Genomic DNA, 24,040 nt, shown 5'->3' with positions numbered 1-24,040 from the left:
CGCTCATTAAATGTAGATACAGGAGGTTGTACATGAATTACCAGCACTGGAGAACCCTGATTTGTGTAGATTACACAGATTAGGAGTGGGATTTCTGATTTGTAATTCAAATTTGTCATTAAATTCAATAATCACACTAAAACAAAGGCCAACCCAACATTTTATACATAAATGTTCTACAGGGGAAAATTGGAACGATTAATCTCAAACTGCTTCTCAGGAAAAACCTGTGATACCAGACTGCTGTAACATATCAAGGATGTGAAAACACTGAGTTGGAGGAAGGACAGTTTTCTTCCATGCTGGTGCTTGGTTCGTCAGCCTTGAAGCAGGCCAGATGCTTGTGCAGGCCTGGGTGTTTATCTGGGAATGGGGGCTGTGTTGCTCCAGATTTTTTAGCTGCTATGTCTATGAGTAGAGCTGAGGTGAGCCAGGTGTCATAGTGCGGCCGTGGCTGCAGATGGTAGAGCAGGTTGCCCTCTAATTATAAAAATGGTGGTTCAATCCTCGGTTCCTTCTGTCTGTATGCCAAAGTGTCCTTGGGCAAAACACTGAACCCCAAGTTCGTCCCAATGGTTGGTGAGCACCTTGTATGTCAACTCTGTCACCACTAGTGTATAGGGGTGTGTGTGTATGCTTGTGTGAATGGGAAAGATTGTAAAGGGCCTTGTAGACCTTTGAGGGGAAAAAGGTGCAATACAACCGCAAAGAAAAAGTGAGAAAACATGCAACATATTTTTATCTAAGAAATGGTCAAATATTGGAGGGACAGGACTGGTTGGTGCATTTCAGAATTCACAATAATGTACCAAAATTAAATTTAATTAGAAAAAGAAATACAATAGGGCATTTTCTAATAAATATGCTTCTAAAGTCAATGTAAAAAAAAACATGTTCTCATTTACTTGTTGTAGTTTAAATATGTAGCCTATTTAAATATCGTCAGCATTATGAAGACGTTTTTAAGAGTGCAAAACAAAGAAACAGTAGTTTGACCAAATGAAAAAAAAGTATAACGATCCCCCGTATTTGCTCACCCAGTCTCAGAAAACACGACTGTTCTTAATGGTACCTATAACGAGAAAAATTAATGCATCACGTGAAACATCAAGTCGTGGCACACTCCGACAGTCATCACGTCAACAGGTGCGTCAGACTTTCATGAAATCTGTAGACAGAGGATAAAGGGTTTTAGACTGGAGCCCGTCTTCTTTTTCGGTGCTGGATGTGAGTTTGTCGCCGAATTTATTATTAAATAAATATTTATCACCGAGTGGATAAGAAATGACAACTGCCATGCTGTCAAGCTACGTGAAGCGTATCAAATCAGGTCTGTTCAACGGAGTAGCCTATATTTTGAGCAGGTTATTGGCTACAGCAAGGCGTAAAATTGTATTAACATTTTACTGTTCTTGGAGCTGTTATAACTAACCAGAGCTTGATTGACAAAATGTACTGCAATTTGTATGTTGTTGCAGGATGACACCTTAAACAGATTTGTTTTCAGTGTAGCCTATTTCTTTTTTCATAGCGTGTTTTTCCTTACGGTTTTTTGTTTTGTTTGTTTGTTTGTTTTGTTTCTTTTTATTTAATCAAGCTTTGGTTAGTACCACCTTGCCGTTGTGATAAACCGATTGCTTAAATCCGCTAAAGAATCCACAAGTTCCTTGCCTGTAAATGTGCCTCTGTTCTGGGCTGGTTGCTGCACCTGTCTGCATGAACTCTCCGTGGCTTTTGGTCTCTTTCAAAATTAGGTTTGAGCTCCGTGCAGTGCAACCACAGAATGCTCTAATTGTCGTGAGGATTATTGCTGGTTCTGGCCTTTATAGTCTCTGATTTGTTTTCATGTTTCTTCTTCTTTGTGCTTTGTATAATAAGAGTTAAAAGGTAGAATGATGAATGAAGTCAGTATTAGTTAGTCTGGGTTGAGATAGTCTTATATTTGTTTATCTAACCACAAATGTTGTGTGTCTTCCAGCGCTGAAACGGTCGTTTGAGGTGGAAGAAACAGATGCAGCCACACACCCATCACCCCTGTCTCGCCGGACCACCAACCCCCTCCGCTCATCCACCTCCTCCACATCCAGCCAGCGGAGCTACGACCTGAGCTCCCGCAACTCTGACTACTCCTCTTCCAGATCCTCCCCCTCCGAGTCCTCCAACCTACGCTCCCCAAAGACCGGCATGAGGCGCATAGAGCTATCAGGGGGTCGTAACTCTGACGCAGCCTCTGCCCGCCGCTCAGAAATCTCCATCGAGGTCTCCTCCAAGCAGATCGACAGCTCACCCAGTGCTGGCATTGCCCGCTTTGGCCTTAAACGGCCAGAGGTCAGCCTGAGCACTCGGAGTACCCCCTTGGATAGTTCCTCCAACTCAGTTGCCACAAACAGGCGGGCAGAGCTCAGCATGACGCGACCCCATGAGCCCCCAGCCCCTCCCAGGAGAATGGATGCCCAGCTGTCCTCAGCCCCAGTGTCCAGGATCCCTGAGGCCCCCCAGAGAAGAGCAGAGCCTCCGTCCCCCAACCTCAGCCCAGTTGAGGACCCCCCCAGGAGGCCAGAGCTGCCTGTCTTGAGACAGCCGGACGGTTTGGTGCCAGTGGAGAACAACAACCACCCGCCACCTGCACCCATCGCCCCCCTGCCTTCCCTGGTTGAGCCCCGGGTGGAGAGGGTGCAGTCGCCTGTCCCAGAACTGCCCACAACCCGACCAACAGAGAGTGAGTATCTGCTCAGCTGATGTTTTCTGCGATAACTCGTATGTATAAAATGTGTTTGCAAAAGTGAGCTGCAAACAGTCTGTGTTTTTGATTATGGTGCAACTTTCTTGGCTGTTGCTGATTTGCCCATAACCAGTTAGCTTGCAGCAGTTTGACAACAACCACACGATGATGATGTAATCTGATCACTGCTTTACCATGTTGCTGCTCATTTTCTCGTTTCCATTTAGGACTCTTTCACTTTAACTTCACTGCAACACACTCATAGCCATGTCAAGACAAGGCGTATGTTTGCTCAAACGCAGATATATATGTGAAACTTTTTAGTGACTTTATTTTGTATTTATTTAGAATTTCTAACTAATATTAGAGATAGAGCTGTGAAGTGACAATACCAAATAAAAAAGAAAGTACGAATCCTTGTGAGCCTGTCAGTCTAGACTAACTGTGAATGTAGGTCAGTGAGGGTGATGATGAGAATCCCAGGGCTGCTCCCAGGACAGCAGTTAAAAACAACTCAGGCAAGCAACTGAAGAAGGTTCACTTGAACTTAAATTAACCACTTTAGACTTATAGTTGAGGATCAGATCCCTGTAAGTTCAGACAGACACACAGTTTTTGTGGAGGTTTATATCGGTTAATCAGCGATTATTAAGATGCATGCGAAACAGTGGGTTTGGTAGGCATTACTGTTTTTATCTTCAGTGTGTTTGTGCATTTTCTGTGTGCTTTATTTGCCCCACTTGTCTGTGACACAAGAAGTTAAACCTCCCTGGAATACTTAAAATGCATTTGTAAATGAATTTATCCTCGTCTAGACAATGGAGAGTTTTTACTTTTCAGCCACGGCTGACTAACCTCCCACACATGTGGTGCAGAGATGATGCCAAGCTCAAACTGAGCATCAGATGTTTTTGTAGTAACTCGCACCAGCAATTGGTGTTACTGAGGCGAAACATCAAATAACGTCCCATAGCTGTGGTGAGATACTGCATCCTGATGACTCATTGTTTCGCTGGACTGCCCATGCGAGCTGACCAGGTCAAGAGTGGAAGAATATGGCTCTCTTTTGATCTAGACTTCCCACAATAAAGCCTTTTTAGATTTTATGGAGAAATGTTTACTTGCTTAACTTTTCTGCCTCAAATATAGCGGGCATAGGGATGACAGGGTTGGTCAGTCTGTTCAACTCATTTTCATATATTAAAGAAGGTGATGGCTGATAGTCTGTGCTCATCATTATCAGGTTAAGTTTACGTCTGGAGCAACACTTGGTTGCATAAGGAAGAATCCTGAAAACTTGTGGCTGGATTTTCATGAAGTACTCTCGTAATGCTTATCGTCATTGGATTAATTAAACCTAATCTTTAAAGTCAACCCATGACCTTTCTTTGTGCGCCCTCGGGATAAACTTTGCAATTTCAGCTGGAATGCTGGTAATGTTCCACGATTACTTACTGTGATTATGTTTATTTCATCCTTTACTCTGTTAATGAATTTCAGCATTCAAGGGTAGCAGTTATTGTTTACACTTGGTCTAACTGTATGTGCAAGGCTGGGTGTAATAGAGCATAGGTTACAGTTTCAGTGTCATTCTTTGTTTCCACTGTATTATTTCAAAAGAAAAACTAGGCTGCAGTAAAGTTTGGGACTGCTTTTTGTCAGATAGACAAATGTGTTTATTTTTGAAGGTGCTTTGATATTTTTTTTTATAGATTATTTGTGTTGTTTGCTTTCACTTGTGCTATTAGAACTGTGTGTGTGTGTGTGTGTGTGTGTGTGTGTGTGTGTGTGTGTGTGTGTGTGTGTGTGTGTGTGTGTGTGTGTGTGTGTGTGTGTGTGTGTGTGTGTGTGTGTGTGTGTGTGTGTGTGTGTGTGTGTGTGTGTGTGTGCTATCTGGAGACAGCTGTACTCATGGGTTGCTCTCACTGGTTAAGCAGTATCCAGGCGTAGGCGGCTGGGAGGTGATACATTCCAAATCTGGAGGTCATAAAACATTTTACATAAAAATAGAAAACCTCCAATTTCCCCTTCTTTATACTGTGTTGCCTGTTTTTGTCCCCCTATCCGCTCCACTTCCCTTGCAGACAGCTAGGGATTTAATTTGAGTTCTGTCTCTTCTGTTTTTTCCTAACTATAGTTTCATAGCTACCCCTTATTTCAGCATTTTTTTTGAATCAGCAAGCACATGTGCATGCTAAATATCTCAAATGTGGCCTTGTGTAAGTAGAAGGGAAACAAGCAAAGAAAAGGGAGAGGATTAACTCTCAGCTCCTGCCACATTTGGCTCAGATTACCACCTTCCTGCTCAGCCATGCATGTGGAGGGAGGCCCTGCAAGAAGCTTGGGAAGAAGCAAGAGCTGATGGGAGGGAGGGAGGGAGGGAGGGAGGGAGGGAGGGAGGGAGGGAGAGAGAGAGGGGGGAAAAGGGGGAGTGAGAGGGAGAGAGAGAGAGAGAGAGAGAGAGAGAGAGAGACACAGGGAGAAGGGTTCATGAGCAGAGGGGAAGAAAGAGAGAAAAAAATGGAGAGAGGTGTAAAGCATGTGAGACGGAGAGTGTGATTTCCTGTAAAGTTGGTCTGCAGGGAGAAAACAAAATGAGAAAAGCCCACTTTAACCTCCAGTCATTTGGGTGCAAAACTGAATCGACAGACCACACAGATTCAACAACTTGCCCAAAACTACATTTTATATCCCATTTGTGCAACAACTACACTCAGCACGGATTCAAATTATTTTCTTAATTATTTAACATGTACTTATTTTTAGAAGGGAAAACTGGGAATGTTTTCAGTTTATTTCTTTGTTGCTGCTTGTGTCAGCACTGCATCCGGCTGAACTCTGATTGCATGTTTTTGTGGCCCATTTGGCGCATTAGATAATCGCTTGAGGCTCGTGATGTATAACTGGTATGTACCTGCCTTGGGGCTTTTTGTGTGTCTTTGCTCAAGTGCATACACGTATTGAAAGTGTACATTCATCCTCACATAGATGGTGAGGTTTAAGAATGTCTCCCCCTGAGGAGAGTGACTGATGAACATGCTGATAAGTGATAAGCTGTTTTTGTGGTCGCGTTGGGCTGTCGTAAAGCACAAGGTGCTGTAATGACACGCTGCGCTTCGGTTGATTTGTCGGCAGTAACGGTGAGCAGCTGCATCCAGTCTCCAGTAGGATGTGATCTCATGTTTACACACACATTCATTCATTGTATACGCAGCACATCCTAGTTTCCTTTCCCTTTCCGTGACCTTGATTTATTTTGTCAAAGCCGCTGTCATACATATCACACAGTCAATTGAGTACCCGGTGAAAAGTGCTTTATTTGGAGATGCAGTGACTTGCCTGACGGTAAATAAGTGTGACTGGGTACAGGGGTATGTACCCCCAATACACACACAAACTCCACAAAGGGTTGAATGTAAAGAGGTAGTTTAGAAGTTTTAATTTCTGCTATCAATATTGATGCATGCACGTTAACTTAACAAAGTGAGTCTAGTGGTCACAGTTGAACATGACAAAACAAGTCTGGGCAGCGCACAGAAAAACTTACGAGCGCTTTAGGATAGTAAGTACTGTAAGTTTTCCTACAAAATGCCTTATTTTCCCTTATTCATTTCTGATCATTGAACCCGAGATCTTAAAAAAAAAAAAAAAAAATCCTGCGTCTTCTGTCAGTGTAGCACAACATGTCATGATGCAGCATTGTGCTAATTCAAGGAGTGCTGGTGAAATTTTCAAATGAGGCAAAATATAACTATATAACTGTGCAACTGCTAGAAAAGATACGAGTGGGAAAAAAAGACAAATGGCATATAATACTTTTTTTTTTTTTTGTCCGGCTCGCCAAAGAAGCTCTAATCCTAAATTTAAACTTTGAGAGAGAGTTAGACTGTGTGCTCTCCTGTATCCGATTAGGAACAGACGGAGAGCTTTCATCGGTCTTAAAAATATACAAATAATTTACACTTCTTGTGCTATATTTGAGGTTTGTATGAAAACAGCTATTCAGTGATTGAAGTACAAAATCCGGCTGATAGACAAACTTGTAGATAAAAACATGCATATAAAATAAATAATGATTACTTCTGTTGTTACTTTCCAACGTCATGTAATGTTTTGGTGCCTGATTATCCCTCAACTAGACTTAGTTTGTATTTCCCCTTTCCCCTACCTGTTGCCACAACACTGGTGTTGTCACTTGTAGTTTTTTTTTTTCTTCCTGTCAGTCTGAACATGTCAAGACAGAAGCTTAAGTGATCAAAACTACTGCAAACCAAAACACAAATCAACTGAATACTCTGTGCTTTTCCTGTCAGATCTCTTTATCTTATATTTTCTTTGTTGGACATGACCGATATTTAAATGCCCCAGCGCCACTTTTACAATAAATACTGTTCAACAAAAGTAAAGCGAAATTGACTATGAATACATTTTTAATGTATTTCCAGTGCCTAATATGCCCTGCAAGATCACTTTATGCAGTTGTTTGTGTTTGAGCCTCACAGGTAGTTATTTACACACCTTTAAATCAAATGAACAGGAAGCATTGTAAGAGAAAGATGTTGCCTTGATTATGTCTTTCCTTCCAGCCGCTATCTCTCCAGTGGAGGTGTGTTTGTGTGGGAGTGAGGCCACACACAGCACTTGGGAGATCATTATGTCGACATAATCCATTCCCATGCCGTCCACTCGCTGCCTCTCATTACTAACACTGACCTCTGGTGGATTGGGAAGTAATTCAAGTCATTCCTTTTGTTTTACTGGCTAAAACTGGCTCTGAGACATATTAGCACGTCCATGCAAATATAAAATTTAGATAATCAAATTCAGCAACTGCCAGGCAACAGTGTGAAAAGGAAAGTTGAGCAAAGGAGATATGATGGGGAAGTACAGCAAGGAAACTTGATGCGTGCTCTGTTTAGTGTTGTGTTAGTTTGTGGATTGAGAAACCTTTATACTTGTCGTTAGGCTCTGCAAGTCCTGTATTGTGATTTGTCAGGCAAGCTGTTAGAGATGATACTTAGTATGCATTATGAGTCTAGTATTACATGGTGTACTGTGTGTTTGAAAGAGTGTACAAAGAGGAAGTCATGTCAAGTCATGTAGCAGAATGTTAATCCTCAACAATTTTTTAAATTTGATATTTTGTTTTTTTTAAAGCATAAATCAGCTTCTCGCGTGAGGATTTTCTGCTTTCTCTGTGTTCTGTATCATTTAACATGAACTTTTCTGCATTTTTAACTGTTGTTCAGACAAAACTAGTGTGAAGATATCTCTTTTGGAGAATATTTGTTAATCAATAATTAAAATAATGGTTTGCTGCAGTTGTCTTTTATATAAACTAACAAAGTTACCTTAGCTAAATGAAGTTTTTAGCTGGAGGAACCAAGTTAACAGATGCCCCAGAAGTCCAGAGACAGAACTAAATGAAAAGAAGATTATTCATTTGTTTGATTTTATTGTTGAAACACAAATGTAGTCCCTCTCTATGTTTGAATTATCTTATTTCGTGGCAGGAATTAGATATTTCCTGCTGACTTTTCACATACTGACCCGGACTCCTTAAGGAAATGATTGAATTTGTCAGCTTTTTGACTTTTTTCTTACAGACCAAACAAACAGCAGAGTCTGTTTGTCATTAACACTTGGCTCCGGATAACTATTTTCTGAAAGCTGAGTCTGCAACAGTTTTTGATGATGACTCATTATCTTGTGATCTGTTGGGTCTTGTGCTGGCCTGCTGAATGCTGTCCTAGCTTCACCACAGTAAAACAGTATTCATCTCTTTCACACAAACATAAAGGCCTTTTGATAAACCTGCCTGGGACTTGGCTTGAAACAAGGACTTGTGCATGTCACGAGGGATGGAAACTTTCTCTGATAAATCTTTATCTGGTTGTGGGTGTTTTTGCAGGAAACATACATGTTAAAAAAAACAGATCCGGTTATTAAAAAAAAGTTACCTGTCTTCCTGATTTTGCAGACCTAACTTAGGCACAAGCAGTTTCCTTGAATTTATCTAAAAAAGAAAAAGAAAAAAGGCACTGACATGACTGTTAAAAAAAACTGTTTAATAAGAACACAATTTTACACTCTACAGAAAGAATACAAAAGCAAAAGAAAAATACACAAACAGACTATAGATGTTTTTAATTCTTGGCGTCATCAAAGCGATTTCCAGTCTATTAATCTCTGTCACACTCAGCATGGATCAGCAGTGAGTTACTACTATTAGATTTGACGTGATGATTATACATTGTGCACCCTCATACAAAAATAATCATTTTGCGTAATCAAACTACTTTTCAATTGTGTAATATGTTGTGGCTCCGCAGGCTTTTAGTCCATGCAAACGCTTCAGCACCTTAATATGCTGATGATTTATTCAGCTTTTAATGAGGTAGATGTGTTTACCTACATCATATCTCAATCTTAACTGAACAATGTTTACAAAATAAACTAATAGCACACTTAGTAAAATTAAACACATGGCGGCAAAGCACAGAACAGAACAACCCATGGCTGTCATCTAGTGGTACCAAATTGTGGTGACTGGCTAATTCAAAGTTCACAACCAACTTTAAAGTTCTGCTGGCTTCTTGGTCCTAATTGTCATTTGGTTTAGACGATATCTGGGAACATGCTTTCTCTCATTTCATGTTACCTGCGATAACCAATGCAATTATGATTACAATGAACAGAAACATAAAGAGAACACAACGTAAAACAAAAGCAGCACAGTCTTGAAAGTCGCCCCAGAAATCCTGTTGAACAATTGCTCTTGGTGCAGACTGAAGCGTGATGTCGAACCTTTCCTGGAACACAATAGACAACAACAGTCCAAGACAAGCAAGGCTACCCCACATTTTTCTTATGTGACTCAAGTGGTTGTCATCCATGTTTCTTTCAAAGTGGTTTCTGAGATTGGTCAATGCCCAATTGTTTCCTTCCAATGGGAAATGTCTGATCTCTCTTAAGAGGTTGGTCGTGACCTGGTATGTATGTTGTGGATCATATTCTCCCGACTGATATCCAGGATAATGCTGTGTGATGTAGACCTGGTCTATTGTCTGTACAGCTTGCTGTCTCGTGTTCGGCTCCCTGATTCTGACTATGATCCGGTCCATGTTTCTTCCGTTATACTGAGGCCGGGGATTGAAGACATGACGTGGAAGTTGCGTTGCACCTTGATTGAGATTGCCAACAGTGTAGTATTGGTATCTGGTATTTCCCCGAGGCAGTGGATCAAGCATCCCTTCATAGTTGCCATAATGATGTGACCCATACTCATCACCGTCTGGGTTAAATGTCAGCCATATGACATCGTCACCAATGTCAGCTGTGTTTGCAAACCAGTGGAGCAGCAGAAGACTGTGCTTGGGCACAGACTGGCCAAACTGGATTCTTCTCAAATCATTGATTGAATAGAGCCTCTGTACCGCTGACACAGAGGTAAAAACAAGGAACAGAGCCGCGCAGCAACCTGTGATTCTTCCTGACATCGTCATCATCCTGTAAAGATATTAAAGAAGTTATGAGTTTTATTGTTCATCCAGACTGTACTCATTCTCATTCCATACATGTATTTGTAACTAGGGATGCATCTAATGCATCAGTATATTTTAGAACGTGTTCATATTTTGATAAATAGGTAATTTGATTATCTAAAAGATGGGCTCAAAACTTTTTCAGGCTGTCTTAAAGTAATAGTCAAACAAGTTTTATTTGTTGTTATCACTCCTCTGGATAATACTGGCCAGTCAGACTCAAACCAGTATGAGGAATGAACCTGAGTATGTTTAAAATGTCAGAGGTGGGGCAATGTTTGTTTTTCGTCCAGTTTCTTTTTCATGAGAAATCATAACACATTTAGAAGCCAGGAAAGTGCAGTGTAATCCGCTCCATCCAAAATCTAACAGAAAAAAAACGTGCGCTGCATCATATCTTTAAATGTTGTGTACACCTTCTGTGCAAACTTTTTACAAAGTTAAGTCTTTAGTTTGTTAATGAGTTTATTTATTTATTTATTATAGGCAGTCAGGGTCACTTCAATCAAGTGGTCATATTTCAATGTCATTTCAGTATGAAATATTTATTTTGTTTGCACAGATAGTTTTTGCTTGCCAACCTGCAGCTGAGTGATAATAACAGAGAGAATGTTGTAGTTAAAAGACTAATTTGTTTGATCAGTCTAATGCAGGCGGCTCGTGTTTGCTTCAGAGAACCTCTGAATACACTTTTACAAAGAACTAGGATCACTCGCAGTGAAAATGCATCAGAAACAAATATTTCTTCTTAATAAATTAAAAACATGAATCGCAATCAATTATTTATTATTTGTTAATCCAGGTTTTGCTTCATGAGAAATCATAATACATGTACAAGCCGGGAAATGAAATTAAGTAATTTAATGTTTCCAGGCTCTGAAGTCTGTGAATATGTGTATCTGTATGCTTGTGATGCTGCAAAAGTTTCAGAGAATCTTAACAAAGTGCAGTGTAATCTGCTCCATACAAAATCTAACAGAAAAAAACTGTCCTGCATCGTGTGTTTAAATGTTGTTTTCACCTTCAGAGTAATTTTTAAGCAGAGAAACGGTGACAATTAAGACTGGAACTAAATGCCGAAATGCAGAAAATAAGAGAGTTGACAGTACCTGCATTAGTCTGCTGCTGTTGAGTATCTGATCTCTGTGTCTGTGAGAGAACAGTAGTTAACTCCCTTTAGGTTTCTATTTCCTGGTTCATGAAAATGGAACTTTGGCAACAAACAGGAAGTTTGATTGCACAACAGTTTGGATAGAGAAACCTTTTTTATTCAAAAACAATATGGTACTCTGTTTCAGTGTTTTGTTGATGTTTGCAAGGCATGTATAAGCACACAATTTTTTAACACTACAGATAGAATAAAAAACATTTTAAAACAAACTACTTGATAAAACAACTACTTGATTACACATGCTGGAGCATTACATGGTTGCGGAATTGAAGCCATTCTGTTGAAGTACTTTATTACCTACAATTAGGGCCATTTAAATACAACTTTGTACTCTGTTCCAGTGTTTTGTTGAGGTTTACCAGGCATGTATCTGTTAAAATATAATTTAATGAGCAGAAGTAGGATGGAAAGTTTTACGGTGGGTGTGTCCGTTGGACTGCAGGATGAGGCAGTAGCAGAGTCCGGTTTATTATTTATGATTGAAGCCATTCTGTTGAAGTACTTTATTACCTACAATAAGGGCCATTTAAATACGACTTTGTAGTGTTATTTAGGAACGACAGTCTTGTAAATAGAGCTGTAAACCTTTCTAATGTCCAACTTTGTCATTTACAACAGATGCTTCAAACTGTACCAGAGTGGTCAGAGTCTGCAGGTTTTTAGTCCAAACCAAGATTACATCACCTGAATTCACGCTACACATCTCTTTGTGATCACTGAACTTTTTTTGCTCTGGCTTTTTTGTCTGAATTAAAGTAGACTGAGTAGCCTGGGCTGGACTGAAACCCTGAAGACTTCGTTGCACATTGTTTAAGATCAGTGATTGAGAGTATTTTGGTCTTTCATCACAAGCCTGTTACAGAGCCACTATCTCAAATTTAACCAAACAACATTTACAAAATAAGACACTATAGTGCACAATAAATTCAAGTATGGAAGAAAAACAAAGCAAACAACAGAAAAACATTTCGGAGAGTCATAAAATCTATACTGTATGTATTTATCATATTTGGGAGTTTAGAAATCCAAATGTGTTGATAGCATTTTTATTAAACATACACAAACAATCATGATCCCTTACATTTGATTAATATTATGACAAAAATAGACATTTTACAGTATAAAACTCAACTTGTCCGTGCTTTATGGTCAAACCATTTTATGGACACACTTTTTCTAAAGTAGCACAAACCCAGTTTCACATTTCAGTACAACAATTCCTAATCTGTCAACACGTACACCTGTGCAGTATATCTGCAATGAACTCACAGACACAAGGAATGACTTGCATTTCTTTTAATTCTGCCACAATTTCATTGTCTTCTGGACTGTATTTTGCAATGAGCTTGGAATTATGTCTATACATCATATTTTATATACAAGGATTGTCTACAGTGTGTCTCCAGTGGTCTTCATTCACTCCAGCTTGGTGTGTGTGCTTTCACTTCCTCGTCCTTCAGTATGAATCTTGCTTGGACCCCTGGAGCAATAGTCATGCCTGAGTGATACTCATAGATATCATAATAGAAGTCATGGAAATCTGTGTTTGGTTTGAATTTTGTTGCCCATTGCCATTTCCACCATTCATAGTCATTTGTGGTTTTGTTGGCAGAGTTATAGAACCCAACCCAAGACTTTGAAAATGCTGACCTCCAATCACTAAAATACCTTTTCACATATAAGCGAGCACAAGCTTTACCATCTTTTGCAAAGAGTTGTAGTTTTGCATCGTAGCCTGTTATATTGACTGCTTGGGGATTCTTAAACTCAGTACCTCTGAATATCTCCTCTCCTCTGCCTTCCCAGAAGAGACACAGTTTCCTCACCTCGTGTAGCCGGACCTGAAGGCCTTCGCTCAGGGGTACTGATGTCTCAAAACTGCCTGACTCTGTGTTCCCAATAGACTTGTACGTCATGGCTTTCTCATCCTCATTATTTTTGTAAAGCACTACCATCACACCTTTGTGTAGAAAATGTCTAGGAACATTTCTCCAAAGAATTTGGGCTTTTCCATATTTGCCTGTTGTCACTTCAAGTTGTATCTCTCTTGTCTGATTCTGTGCCTGACTTACAAAATTCATACGAACACGACTTGGTCCTCTTTCGGGGATATTGACAACAAAATCGGGTTTAGTGTTCCTTCTTGCTGCAGGCTGTGGTTTTTTCTTGTGTTGCTTGGTGGAGTGCTTTTCAGCGATCACAATAAACAACAGCAGTCCAAGACCAGCCAGGTCACCCCATGTGTTTCTAATGTGCTCTAACTGGGAGTTGTTAGCGTTGCTTCCATAGCGGTCTCTGAGATCCGTCAGTGAGTTCCATTCATTCGCTTCCATAGAGAACTCTCTTATCTGTCTCAAAAGGTGGTTACTGACCTGATATGTAAGATCTGGATTATACCTTGTCCCCAGATTTTCAGTAGTCTCGTAATGCTGCGTGATATAGACCCGGTCTATTATCTGTCCATCTTGCCACTCCAAATTCTGCTCCCTGACTCTGAATATGATCCGATCCATGTTTCTTCCATCATACTCCGGCCCGGGGTGGACAACGTAAGAAGGAAGGTCCAACGAACTCTCTCGATTGAGATTGCCAACAGTGTAGTATCGGTATCTGGTATTTCCCTGAGGCAGTTGCTCAAGCATCCTTTCAAAGTTGCCATAATGATGTGAGCCATAATCACCACTGTTCGGGTCAAAGGTCAGCTGTATGAGATCATTATTGTCCAAGTCAACTGTGTCGACAAACCAGTGGAGCAGCAGAAGACTGTGCTTGGGCACAGACTGGCCAAACTTTATTTTTTTCAAATCATTGATTGAATTGAGCCTCTGTACCGCTGACACAGAGGTAAGAACAAGGAACAGAGCAGCGCAGCAACCCGTGATTCTTCCTGACATCGTCATCATCCTGTAAAGATATTAAAGAAGTTATGAGTTTTATTGTTCATCCAGACTGTACATTCTCATTCCATACATGTATTTGTAACTAGGGATGCATCTAATGCATCAGTATATTTTAGAATGTGTTTATATTTTGATAAATAGGTAATTTGATTATCTAAAAGATGGACTCAAAACTTTTTCAGGCTGTCTTAAAGTAATAGTCATGTGGCCGTATGAACATTCAAACAAGTTTTATTTGTTGTTATCACTCCTCTGGATAATACTGGCCAGTCAGACTCAAACCAGTATGAGGAATGAACCTGAGTATGTTTAAAATGTCAGAGGTGGGGCAATGTTTGTTTTTCGTCCAGTTTCTTTTTCATGAGAAATCGTAACACATTTAGAAGCCAGGAAAGTGCAGTGTAATCCGCTCCATCCAAAATCTAACAGAAAAAAAACGTGCGCTGCATCATATCTTTAAATGTTGTGTAAACCTTTTGTGCAAACATTTTACAAAGTTAAGTCTTTAGTTTATTAATGAGTTTATTTATTTATTTATTATAGGCAGTCAGGTTCACTTCAATCAAGTGGTCATATTTCAATGTCATTTCAGTATGAAATATTTATTTTGTTTCCACAGATAGTTTTTGCTTGCCGACCTGCAGCTGAGTGATAATAACAGAGAGAATGTTGTAGTTAAAGATTAATTTGTTTGATCAGTCTAATGCAGGCGGCTCGTGTTTGCTTCAGATAACCTCTGAATACACTTTTACAAAGAACTAGGATCACTCGCAGTGAAAATGCATCAGAAACGAATATTTTTTCTTAATAAGTTAAAAACATAAATCACAATCAATTATTTCTTATTTGTTAATCCAGGTTTTGCTTCATGAGGAATCATAACAAATTTACAAACCAGGAAATTAAACAAAATAATTTAATGTTTCTAGGCTCTGAAGTCTGTGAATATGTGTATCTGTATGCTTGTGATGCTGCAAACGTTTCAGAGAATCTTAACAAAGTGCAGTGTAATCTGCTCCATACAAAATCTAACAGAAAAAAACTGTCCTGCATCGTGTGTTTAAATGTTGTTTTCACCTTCAGAGTGATTTTAAGCAGAGAAACGGTGACAATTAAGACTGGAACTAAATGCCTGAGCAGTCACATGAATGGAAGCCAAAGCAAATTAAAATCTTGCCACAGAAAATAAGAGAGTTTACAGTACCTGCATTAGTCTGCTGCTGTTGAGTATCTGATCTCTGTGTCTGAGAGAACAGTAGTTAACTCCCTTTAGGTTTCTATTTCCTGGTTCATGAAAATGAAACCTTGGCAATAAACGGGAAGTTTGATTGCACAACAGTTTGGCTGGAGAAACCTTTTTTATTCAAAAACAATATGGTACTCTGTTTCAGTGTTTTGTTGACGTTTGCAAGGCATGTATAAGCACACAATTTTTAACACTACAGATAGAATAAAAAACATTTTAAAACAAATTCATTTTAAGTGAAGGTTTTCCTTTACAGACTAATACTTATGTGTCAGTTATCCATTAGATTAATTCCCATTCTCTTGATCTCAATCACACAGGACGAATCATCAATGTGTCACCACTACTTGATTACACATGCTGGAGCATTACGTTGTTGCGGGATTGAAGCCATTCTGTTGAAGTACTTTATTTACCTACGATTAGGGGCCATTTAAATAAGACTTTGTACTCTGTTTCAGTGTTTTGTTGAGGTTTACCAGGCATGTATGTGTTAAAATATAATTTAATGAGCAGAAGTAGGATGGAAAGTTGTACGGTGGGTGTGTCCGTTGGACTGCAGGATGAGGCAGTAGCAGAGTCTGGTTTATTATTTAGCCAGTATCAACTTCTCAGATACATTTCCATCACCACTATGGACTGAGCATGGTTAATTAGCTTACGTTTTATGTTGGTCTTATATTTGTTCTTTATTTCAAGTTTTCATTGTTGTTTAAAGGTCACTGTCCATATATTTGCTATCATGTTATATTTACCATGATTGTCTTCTTACATTGTAAAGTGTATACATGTTATAGCTTTTTACCAAATTTGATTTGAGACAGGTTTTATTGCCGAGAGTGCACTGAAATAATATAATAAAAGTTATTGGCAGTTATATTAATGTCAGTAAATTGTGGTAAAAATTGACTAATTTAGCATTTTGCCATTACTGTACAGTGCACAGAGCCACACAGCTGATCTATTATTCAGTATGTTATGGGTTGAGAAACGGGGATGACCTCCTACAAAAGATCCTCTGGTGGATTCAAAGCAGGGATGTGTTGGTTTTAGATTAGTAGGTCACCAGGAGACCCAGTTTGTTTATTTCAAAGTAAATACTAATTTACCCAAATTTTACTTTTCTTTTCAGGACAATTATCATACATCAGAAAATGTCAGACGCACAGTTGGCTAAATATCAGAAATGGTTGATCAATGAAAGTATTGTTCTGCATAGTTGAAACCCGTAGAGATCAATATCATGCTGAAGTTCATCTGCCTATGCTGTGATGGTTTGTAGCATCAGGAACAGTTGAGGATGTGTGTGAGATGTTTAACAGCCCTGTTCAACTGCCTGTGCTGTTGCAACTCTTCCAGCAACCAGCAGGAGATGCTGTCACACAGGTAGTCGGCCTCACACCTGGAAGGTATCAAGCCTGGAGCTCATGAAAGCTTTGTGTCAGTGCTGCATTCAAGTCCACTGCAGTTTACAGTCCGAAACATACCAAACAAAAGATCACCCGTTCGGCTCGGTGTTAGTATTCATACACACACACACACACACACACACACACACACACACACACACACACACACACACACACACACACATACACACATACACACATACACACATACACATACACACATACACACATACACATACACACATACACACATACACACATACACACATGTGTATGTATATACATGACATGGTTCAGAGTGGGCAGCTGTTGTGAGGCTGCAGACTCTGTTTTCAAAGCACTGACTGGGTCTAATTTGGCTAAATCCTCCAATACAAGGAAGTACTTCCGCTTTTACCCGGGGAACTGGATTCATGTGATACCTCCATAAACATACACACACAGTGTTTTCATCACCTCAGAAGACATTGCATTGACTTACATTAATTTCCTGGAGGTTTAAAGTAATTCTACCTCAAACCTAAACCTAAGATTATTTTAACTTTAAACCCAAATCTTCATCCCAGAATTTTATCATTTACATTCAGGCTTTTTGTCCCCAAACAGAAGTGAAGTCCTCAGTGTGACTCGCGCGTACACATGGAGACACATTTCAGATTATCTTTATATGCTGCATAGAGGCTTTGGTATATCCTTTTGGCAAGCTAGAAAAAAAAAAAAAAAAAAAAAAAAAGAGACACACGCAAAGTTAACATTTAGGTATTCTGTGGTCACCACCCACACCTTTCACATGGGCAGCACAAAAGAACCATACAAGCGATAATGCTGTTCAAGTTTTCTATTCTTCTCAGAAACTTCAACATTCACTGCAGCTAAAGAGTAATCATTTGTTAAACTAGTTATGGAGTTGTGGGGTAGAACTGATGCTTTATCCTTCACATCTAACTCACCTCCATGCATCCCTATATATTCATTTAAAATGTCTCCCAGTCTTCCCATTTGATTACTTCACTTCACTCTACCTTTTCTGTAGAGAAAATGAAAACACTCTGTAAAGCATTTAATATAATTCACCCAGTGAGTCTACGCTGCTTCTATCTGTCAGATTTCTGTGTAATGACAGTCCTTGGACAGCTGCGAGGAACGCTGTCATGGGTCAGACAGGCAGCTCTATGCTCGGCCTGCCAATCCATGACACCATCTTGGCTCAGCTCAGCCCAGAAACATCAGCCCTGACATCGGCTTTTAGTCATTGCATCCTCCCGTCTCCTCAAAATGAAGATGTTGGTTTTTTTTTTTAACTGAAAAGGCCATGTCCCCAGCAGGGCAGCAGCTCCGTTATAAAAGAGCATGCCAAGTTATGTTGGATCAAACAAATGACAGCTGGCACACTCTTCATGCATGCAGGGTTCAATCAGGAGTCAGAGTCCTTAACAAGAAGCTCCTGAGGGGAGGGGATTTTTATCTCACAAAAGGTATATTTTAAACTATTAATAACATTTGTGAAATCATGATTTTTTTTTTTCTCAGCTCACTATACTGTAGTTTGCTTGTGTAATATCGTCTCATGGTCATGTCTGAATAATCCACAGAAACATTTTTTGTAAAGAGGATCCAGGCTTCAAAGCCTCCACTGGGATATGCTGTTCCATACATGAAAATAGAGCTGAGGTGATTAAAAACCCAACAAGCAGGAACCAACTCCTCATCCCACCAGGCGCTCCTGTCAGGTTTATCTACACTTTTAGTATCTCCAGTTTAAACGGGGTGCGGGGGTTTATTGGGGCGATAAAGTGGAGCTTCAGACAGAGGGAGATGAAAAGAAGGCAAAGAAGGAGAGGTTGTAAGAGAGGGGGCCCCTTAGTTTGAGGAAAATATTAGGTTTTCCACATTGTAAAAACTAAGTACAGCGAAGGTTTATTTTAACTCCATATTTGGTTAAGACCTGGGTTTTATCCCACTTACAAGGTCAGATCTATGTTTGTGTGTGTGTTTGGGTTTTATGTGTTTGTTGGTATAGTACAGAACCCAGAAGGTCCATAATGCTCTGGGTGTAACAGGCGTCCAGCTCTGAGGTGCCAGCGTAGAGTTGGAGAACAGTTTGTCTTGGCAGCTGTTTGCATAATGACATGAAACAAATTCATCTTTCTGACCAATTGTGCCTGTTTTTTCAGGAACATGGCTGTTCATTTCAAGGAATGCAGGTGCTGCCCTCAGTGCGTGTGTGTGTGCGTGTGCGTGTGTGTGTGTGTGTGTGTGTGTGTGTGTGTGTGTGTGTGTGTGTGTGTGTGTGTGTGTGTGTGTGTGAGTGAAGCCACTGCACCAGTGTATAATTACACATCCTGTGAGGCTGGAGACAGCTGTGTCCTTCCTCTTTAATTACGCAAATATACATGAGAGTAGTAATTAGGCAAAACAATTGGTTTGTTCTCAGGTTTTTAAAGAATTAAGTGAATGCAGCATTTCTGGTAATTCAAAAAGATTGAAGGACTTGTCAGTGTAAATTTCTTCAGCTTTTAATTTTTTTTTAGGTTAAACTGTTATTCTTAGTTTGGCCTCCCCTCTTAAGTATTATTTATTCAATTGGAAAATGGTCACTTTTTTTTTCGCTGCTCGCTTTTTGTGTGATAATACAAATATTTTTGACACGCTAATGATTTTTATCGTTGAAATGTGTGAGGGTGTGATTGCCACCCTTGCCAAACATTTCTGCTTAGTTGCGGAAGGATTATTCAACACTTCTTCCCCCCACATTTCATAATTTTCTGCCATTTTTGAGAAAAAACAAGTGTCACCACATCCTCTGCTCATTCTGCAGCACAGAGCAATGCCTGATTGCTTTGGCTTTAACAAAAAACTGTTTTCTCTGTGTATTTTGTTTTCAAAACTTAGATTTTGCATCAATCAATAAGTATTTCCCAAAACTGTGAAACCCTGATGTGCGAAAGACACTGATACTCCAAAGGTGTTGCGTCAGAATGTTAATTAATATCTCGAAAACTAAAAGTAAAGCCAGTCAGCAGTGTCATAGGGAATCCTAGTAGTCTGATGTGATGTGCGTCAGGTCTGTGTGAGAGGAATGAGTGGGATGTTATGAATGCAGAGCCCAAGGAGCAGATGAGAGGGTCGGGAAGGTAATTAGGGTTGTAAATTATTCTGGGAGTAAAGGAGAGGGGCATGAAGCTGGCCAAAAGGCTGGAGGCGACCCTAAGGTAGAGGTGCACAGTTGTTTTTGTTTGTTGTTGTTGCTCACCACTGCTACTGACAAACACGTTTTTCTTCGTCTAATGTGATCTCTACTAGAAGTTTCTACTTTCTTTGTGCAGATGAGGTTTTTTTTGGTTGTTTTTTTGGGATGGAAGGAGGAAGGGAGGGAGGTGGGGGGGGGGGGTCTTTTGGAGGAAGTGGGCGTGTCGTGTTGCTTTAAGTGCTGAGTCACATGACAGGCCCGGGTGGGAGGGGGAGGCAGGGAGCTTCCAGAGCCACAGCAGAGTTTGGCCTCTTAACGGGAGTGCTGCACTTCGACAGGGGACGACTCTTACACACACACACTTCACACGCGGTGAGTGCTTTGCATACTGGGAGGGAATGTGTGTGCGTTTAAGAATACAGTTGGAAGTAGAAGAAGTAGGCTACGTTTTTTTTTTTTTATTATTATTTATTTCTTTGCTGCTTGCTGTCCTGGAAGGAGAGATCTGTTGTTTTATAGTTCAGTCGTTATTGTGTTTTTGTTATTGTCGTTGTAGCAGTTTATTGTGGGGCTGAACATTCATGGTGGCTGCTCATAAGTTAGTGTGTAAAGAGACATGCCTTTGAGTTCAGGTATAGGTGTACATTTCACAATGTTTTTTTCATCCATGTACATTTTCTTCCGTCTTTCATCCCCTAAATGTCTGCTGTTTGACACGCTTTGTAATCAATCTGTCGTTGGATAACACACACACACACACACACACACACACACACACACACACACACACACACACACACACACACACACACACACACACACACACACACACACACACACGTATGTATAGAGGGCTTGGTCCATCATGTTAAAGCCGCTTCTCTGTTTAAAGTCACATTTCTGTTTTTTTTTGTTTTGGTTCCTCCCTCCTGACATTGTCCACACACTGGACACGTTCTGCTGCCTCTGACAGTGACTTATTACCAGATCAGCTCGCGAGCACTCAGAAGTGTGTGTGCAAAGTGAAAGGTTAGCACCACATTGTGTGGAAGGGAATCTTTTAGTTTTGCTTTGAAAAGTACACTGAAGGAATCTTCTTGGCTAATGATAATCGGTGGAAAGTTGTCTTTAGTCCTTTCCAGCAGGAAACACTAAGTATCAAATTTTGACCAAAATCAAAGGGTATTCTCTTTTTATGTTTAGTTTGGGCTGCTTTGTTATGGATTAAGTTTCTCTCTCAACTTTATTTTTTCATGTCTGCTTTTTTGGACTTGTCTTTCTGTCCGTGTTTGAGCGATGAGAAAGTGGTTGCGGTAATTCTTGGCCTACTATCGATGCCACATTTGGGACAAAGCAGGGCCTCAGCATTGTACCACCAAGGCTTTGTTGTCTTGGGTTGACCTGGAGAATACAAGGCACTGCTCTCTGGTAATATTAAACCAGCAGAAAACGCCAAACGCCCCTCACCTTTTCAAAGAGTCACCCGCCTCTGGTTAGCCTCACAAGCACACACACACACACACACACACACACACACACACACACACACACACACACACACACACACACACACACACACACACACACACACACACACACACACACACACACACACACACACACACACACACACACACACACACACACACACACACACACACACACACACACACACACACACACACACACACACACACACACACACACACACACACACACACACACACACACACACACACACACACACACACACACACACACACATCTACACACACACAGAGAGCTGTTGAAAGGAGCTCTGTTGTGGCCCCTGTGCATTGCGGGACGAGAACAGACACTGGCCTTTCACCAGTGTTTAATGGCACGCTGAAAAGGTCATCGTTACCTTCAGTATCTTGCGTGTCTTTGTGTGCCTGCGCACGCTGTGAGTCGGGGAGGGAGATTATGCATCTGTCGTGGAATTTAGCATCATAACTTTGAAATTCAAAATATGTAATGAATGTAACCGGAGCTCTGTAAGGTAAAATTGATAATGTTTTTATCTCTGGCTTGATACAGTGTACATACTCAGAATAGCTGGTTTACATTTTCTAGTGTGTGCATGTTCAATCTGTTCACTGTAAGAGAGCTTTGACAATGTGAGACATTAGAGGCTGTAGTACATAGACTTGTGGTATATACATTTTGAAAAATAAGTGCAATTGTCTGCAGACTTTCAGGAAAATATAATCTTTATTATAGTATTAGAGCATAGATAGGTCTAACATCATCAATCTTCAACTATTTTGAGGCCTTAATCCTCCAGTTGGATGGGTGATATTTTCATTGTCAAATAATATGTCTTAGACTGTAAAAATAGTGTTTCTTTAAAGCGGAACAGTGATCATAAACTCTCAGTGTAATGAAATCCAGCTGCTCTGCAATATACACATACAGTGTAACATTATATTTTGAGGAACTACAAGACCTATGCAGTACTTAAGCATGTGCTGCAGTGTGAAGCTGCATTTCATATTGTTTTACTGGTAGAAAATATGAGCTAAATTACATATGGAATCACATTTAGTCAACCATTTATGCATAAAATCAAGTCAATCTGATGTTGGGACAAAGCAAAATTTGACTCAGTAGTTTGGTCGTCTGAAGATATTGTCCACTGTTGTGCCTTTGAGCTTTGAATGTGGGTCAGTCACAGTCCATAAATACTGCTCCTGAGGCCTGGAGAGGACCCGAATGGCAGGCTTTATATTACATAGACATACAGAGTGTAGAGTGTGTCCAAGAGCCGGAGGACTCCTGCTGGTTGTGCTGTTGATAGAGTGGTGGGAGTATGTTTGTGCGCATTCGGATGTAAAGTGAAACCATTTTATTTATTTGTATCCTTTTTTTTATTTTGTCGTAAAGTTGTCCTTTAACAATGTATGAATGCATAATCGAACATTAAAGTACTTCTGCTGATACAGAATGGATAAGAGCATAACTGACATTTTCCAATTTGTTATTTGAGCTGCTGTGAGTATTATGTGATGTGGAAATATTTCTGGAGGAACATTGTTTGACTATACTGATATTCATGAATTTAAAATACTAAATGCAAAAGCTTGTTGTTGTTTGTACCATGTGCTGCTGCATATTGACACATTACTGCATTTAAAACGTGGTTTGCATGTGACTGCTCCTGACTGTTTTCCTAGAGGTGAGGCATGTGTGAGGACAGAGGTCAGATTCCTGAGCCCTCTGGCCCTGTGGACCCACGCTTGCTGTCAGCCAACTATTTCACTGATACACTCTGACCCGCTCTCTGAGCTAAAGAACGATTTTGTGTCACTACCACAACCCGGCTAATGGCTTTTAACAACTCCTGTCAGTGGGCATCCAGCAGGTAATAGCTAGCTAATTTATTAGTCAGCCTCTTTGTAAAGAGCCTTGGAAAATTGGCAACTTCCTGATCCATTGTGTTTTGTGTAAACACACTTAGGGGTTAATGTTTAGCAGTGGCCTTAGGGTGGAATATCTTTTGTAAACTGCATTTAAGTGAGGAATGTTGCACTGTGGTGGAATTGCTTTCCTTAATTGTAGATGTTTAGTTAGAAATTAAATAAATGAGCCTTGGATTGGTTAGTTAGTAAATTAAAAAAAATTCTCTCATACTTGTGTGTTTGTACTTTACACTGATGCTGCATACATTTCACAATATATGGATGAAACTTTGCAAAATGCACTTTGTTGCTGCTGAGAGACCTTTTCCTTGTGAGCTGCTTGGTGTCAGAGGCAGCGGAGCAGCCTAGAAAGACAACAGGTCTCTTGTGCACCAGCACAGCATAGAGTACCAAATGCATTCCTCTGGCAGTCTAGACA

The 24,040-nt window shown here is 40.1% G+C and overlaps 2 protein-coding genes across 6 annotated transcripts in view; one reads left to right on the top strand and one right to left on the bottom strand.

Annotated features, from left to right (window-relative positions):
- septin9a (septin 9a) overlaps positions 1 to 24,040 on the top strand; it is a 72,460-nt gene that overhangs the window by 30,388 nt on the left and 18,032 nt on the right. For 4 of the 5 annotated variants that reach the window (XM_069713552.1, XM_069713554.1, XM_069713553.1 and 1 more), the window contains one exon: positions 1,979 to 2,719. In XM_069713552.1, the coding sequence (XP_069569653.1) occupies positions 1,979 to 2,719 (741 nt within the window). Of the gene's footprint in view, positions 1 to 1,978; positions 2,720 to 20,467; positions 20,555 to 24,040 lie in introns of those variants that run through there. The other variant, XM_069713555.1, reaches the window with a different exon arrangement.
- Positions 12,719 to 15,595, bottom strand: LOC138629686 (uncharacterized). The gene is made up of 2 exons (XM_069713556.1): positions 15,542 to 15,595; positions 12,719 to 14,341 (listed from the first exon to the last, which is right to left on the bottom strand). The coding sequence occupies exon 2, from the start codon at positions 14,338 to 14,340 to the stop codon at positions 12,850 to 12,852; it is 1,491 nt and encodes a 496-aa protein (XP_069569657.1). The 5' UTR covers position 14,341; positions 15,542 to 15,595; the 3' UTR covers positions 12,719 to 12,849.

This window comes from Brachyistius frenatus, unplaced genomic scaffold, assembly GCF_029030835.1.
Source record: "Brachyistius frenatus isolate BFR_SWC_R1_liver_20210118 unplaced genomic scaffold, ASM2903083v1 Contig_119, whole genome shotgun sequence".
Classification (NCBI taxonomy): Eukaryota; Metazoa; Chordata; class Actinopteri; family Embiotocidae; genus Brachyistius; species Brachyistius frenatus.
This window is presented reverse-complemented; position numbering and strand designations above follow the sequence as displayed.

What these genes read in the sequence shown, in the direction of transcription:
- LOC138629686 (XM_069713556.1), bottom strand. Translation starts at nt 14,340, where the DNA reads ATGATGACGATGTCAGGAAGAATCACGGGTTGCTGCGCTGCTCTGTTC.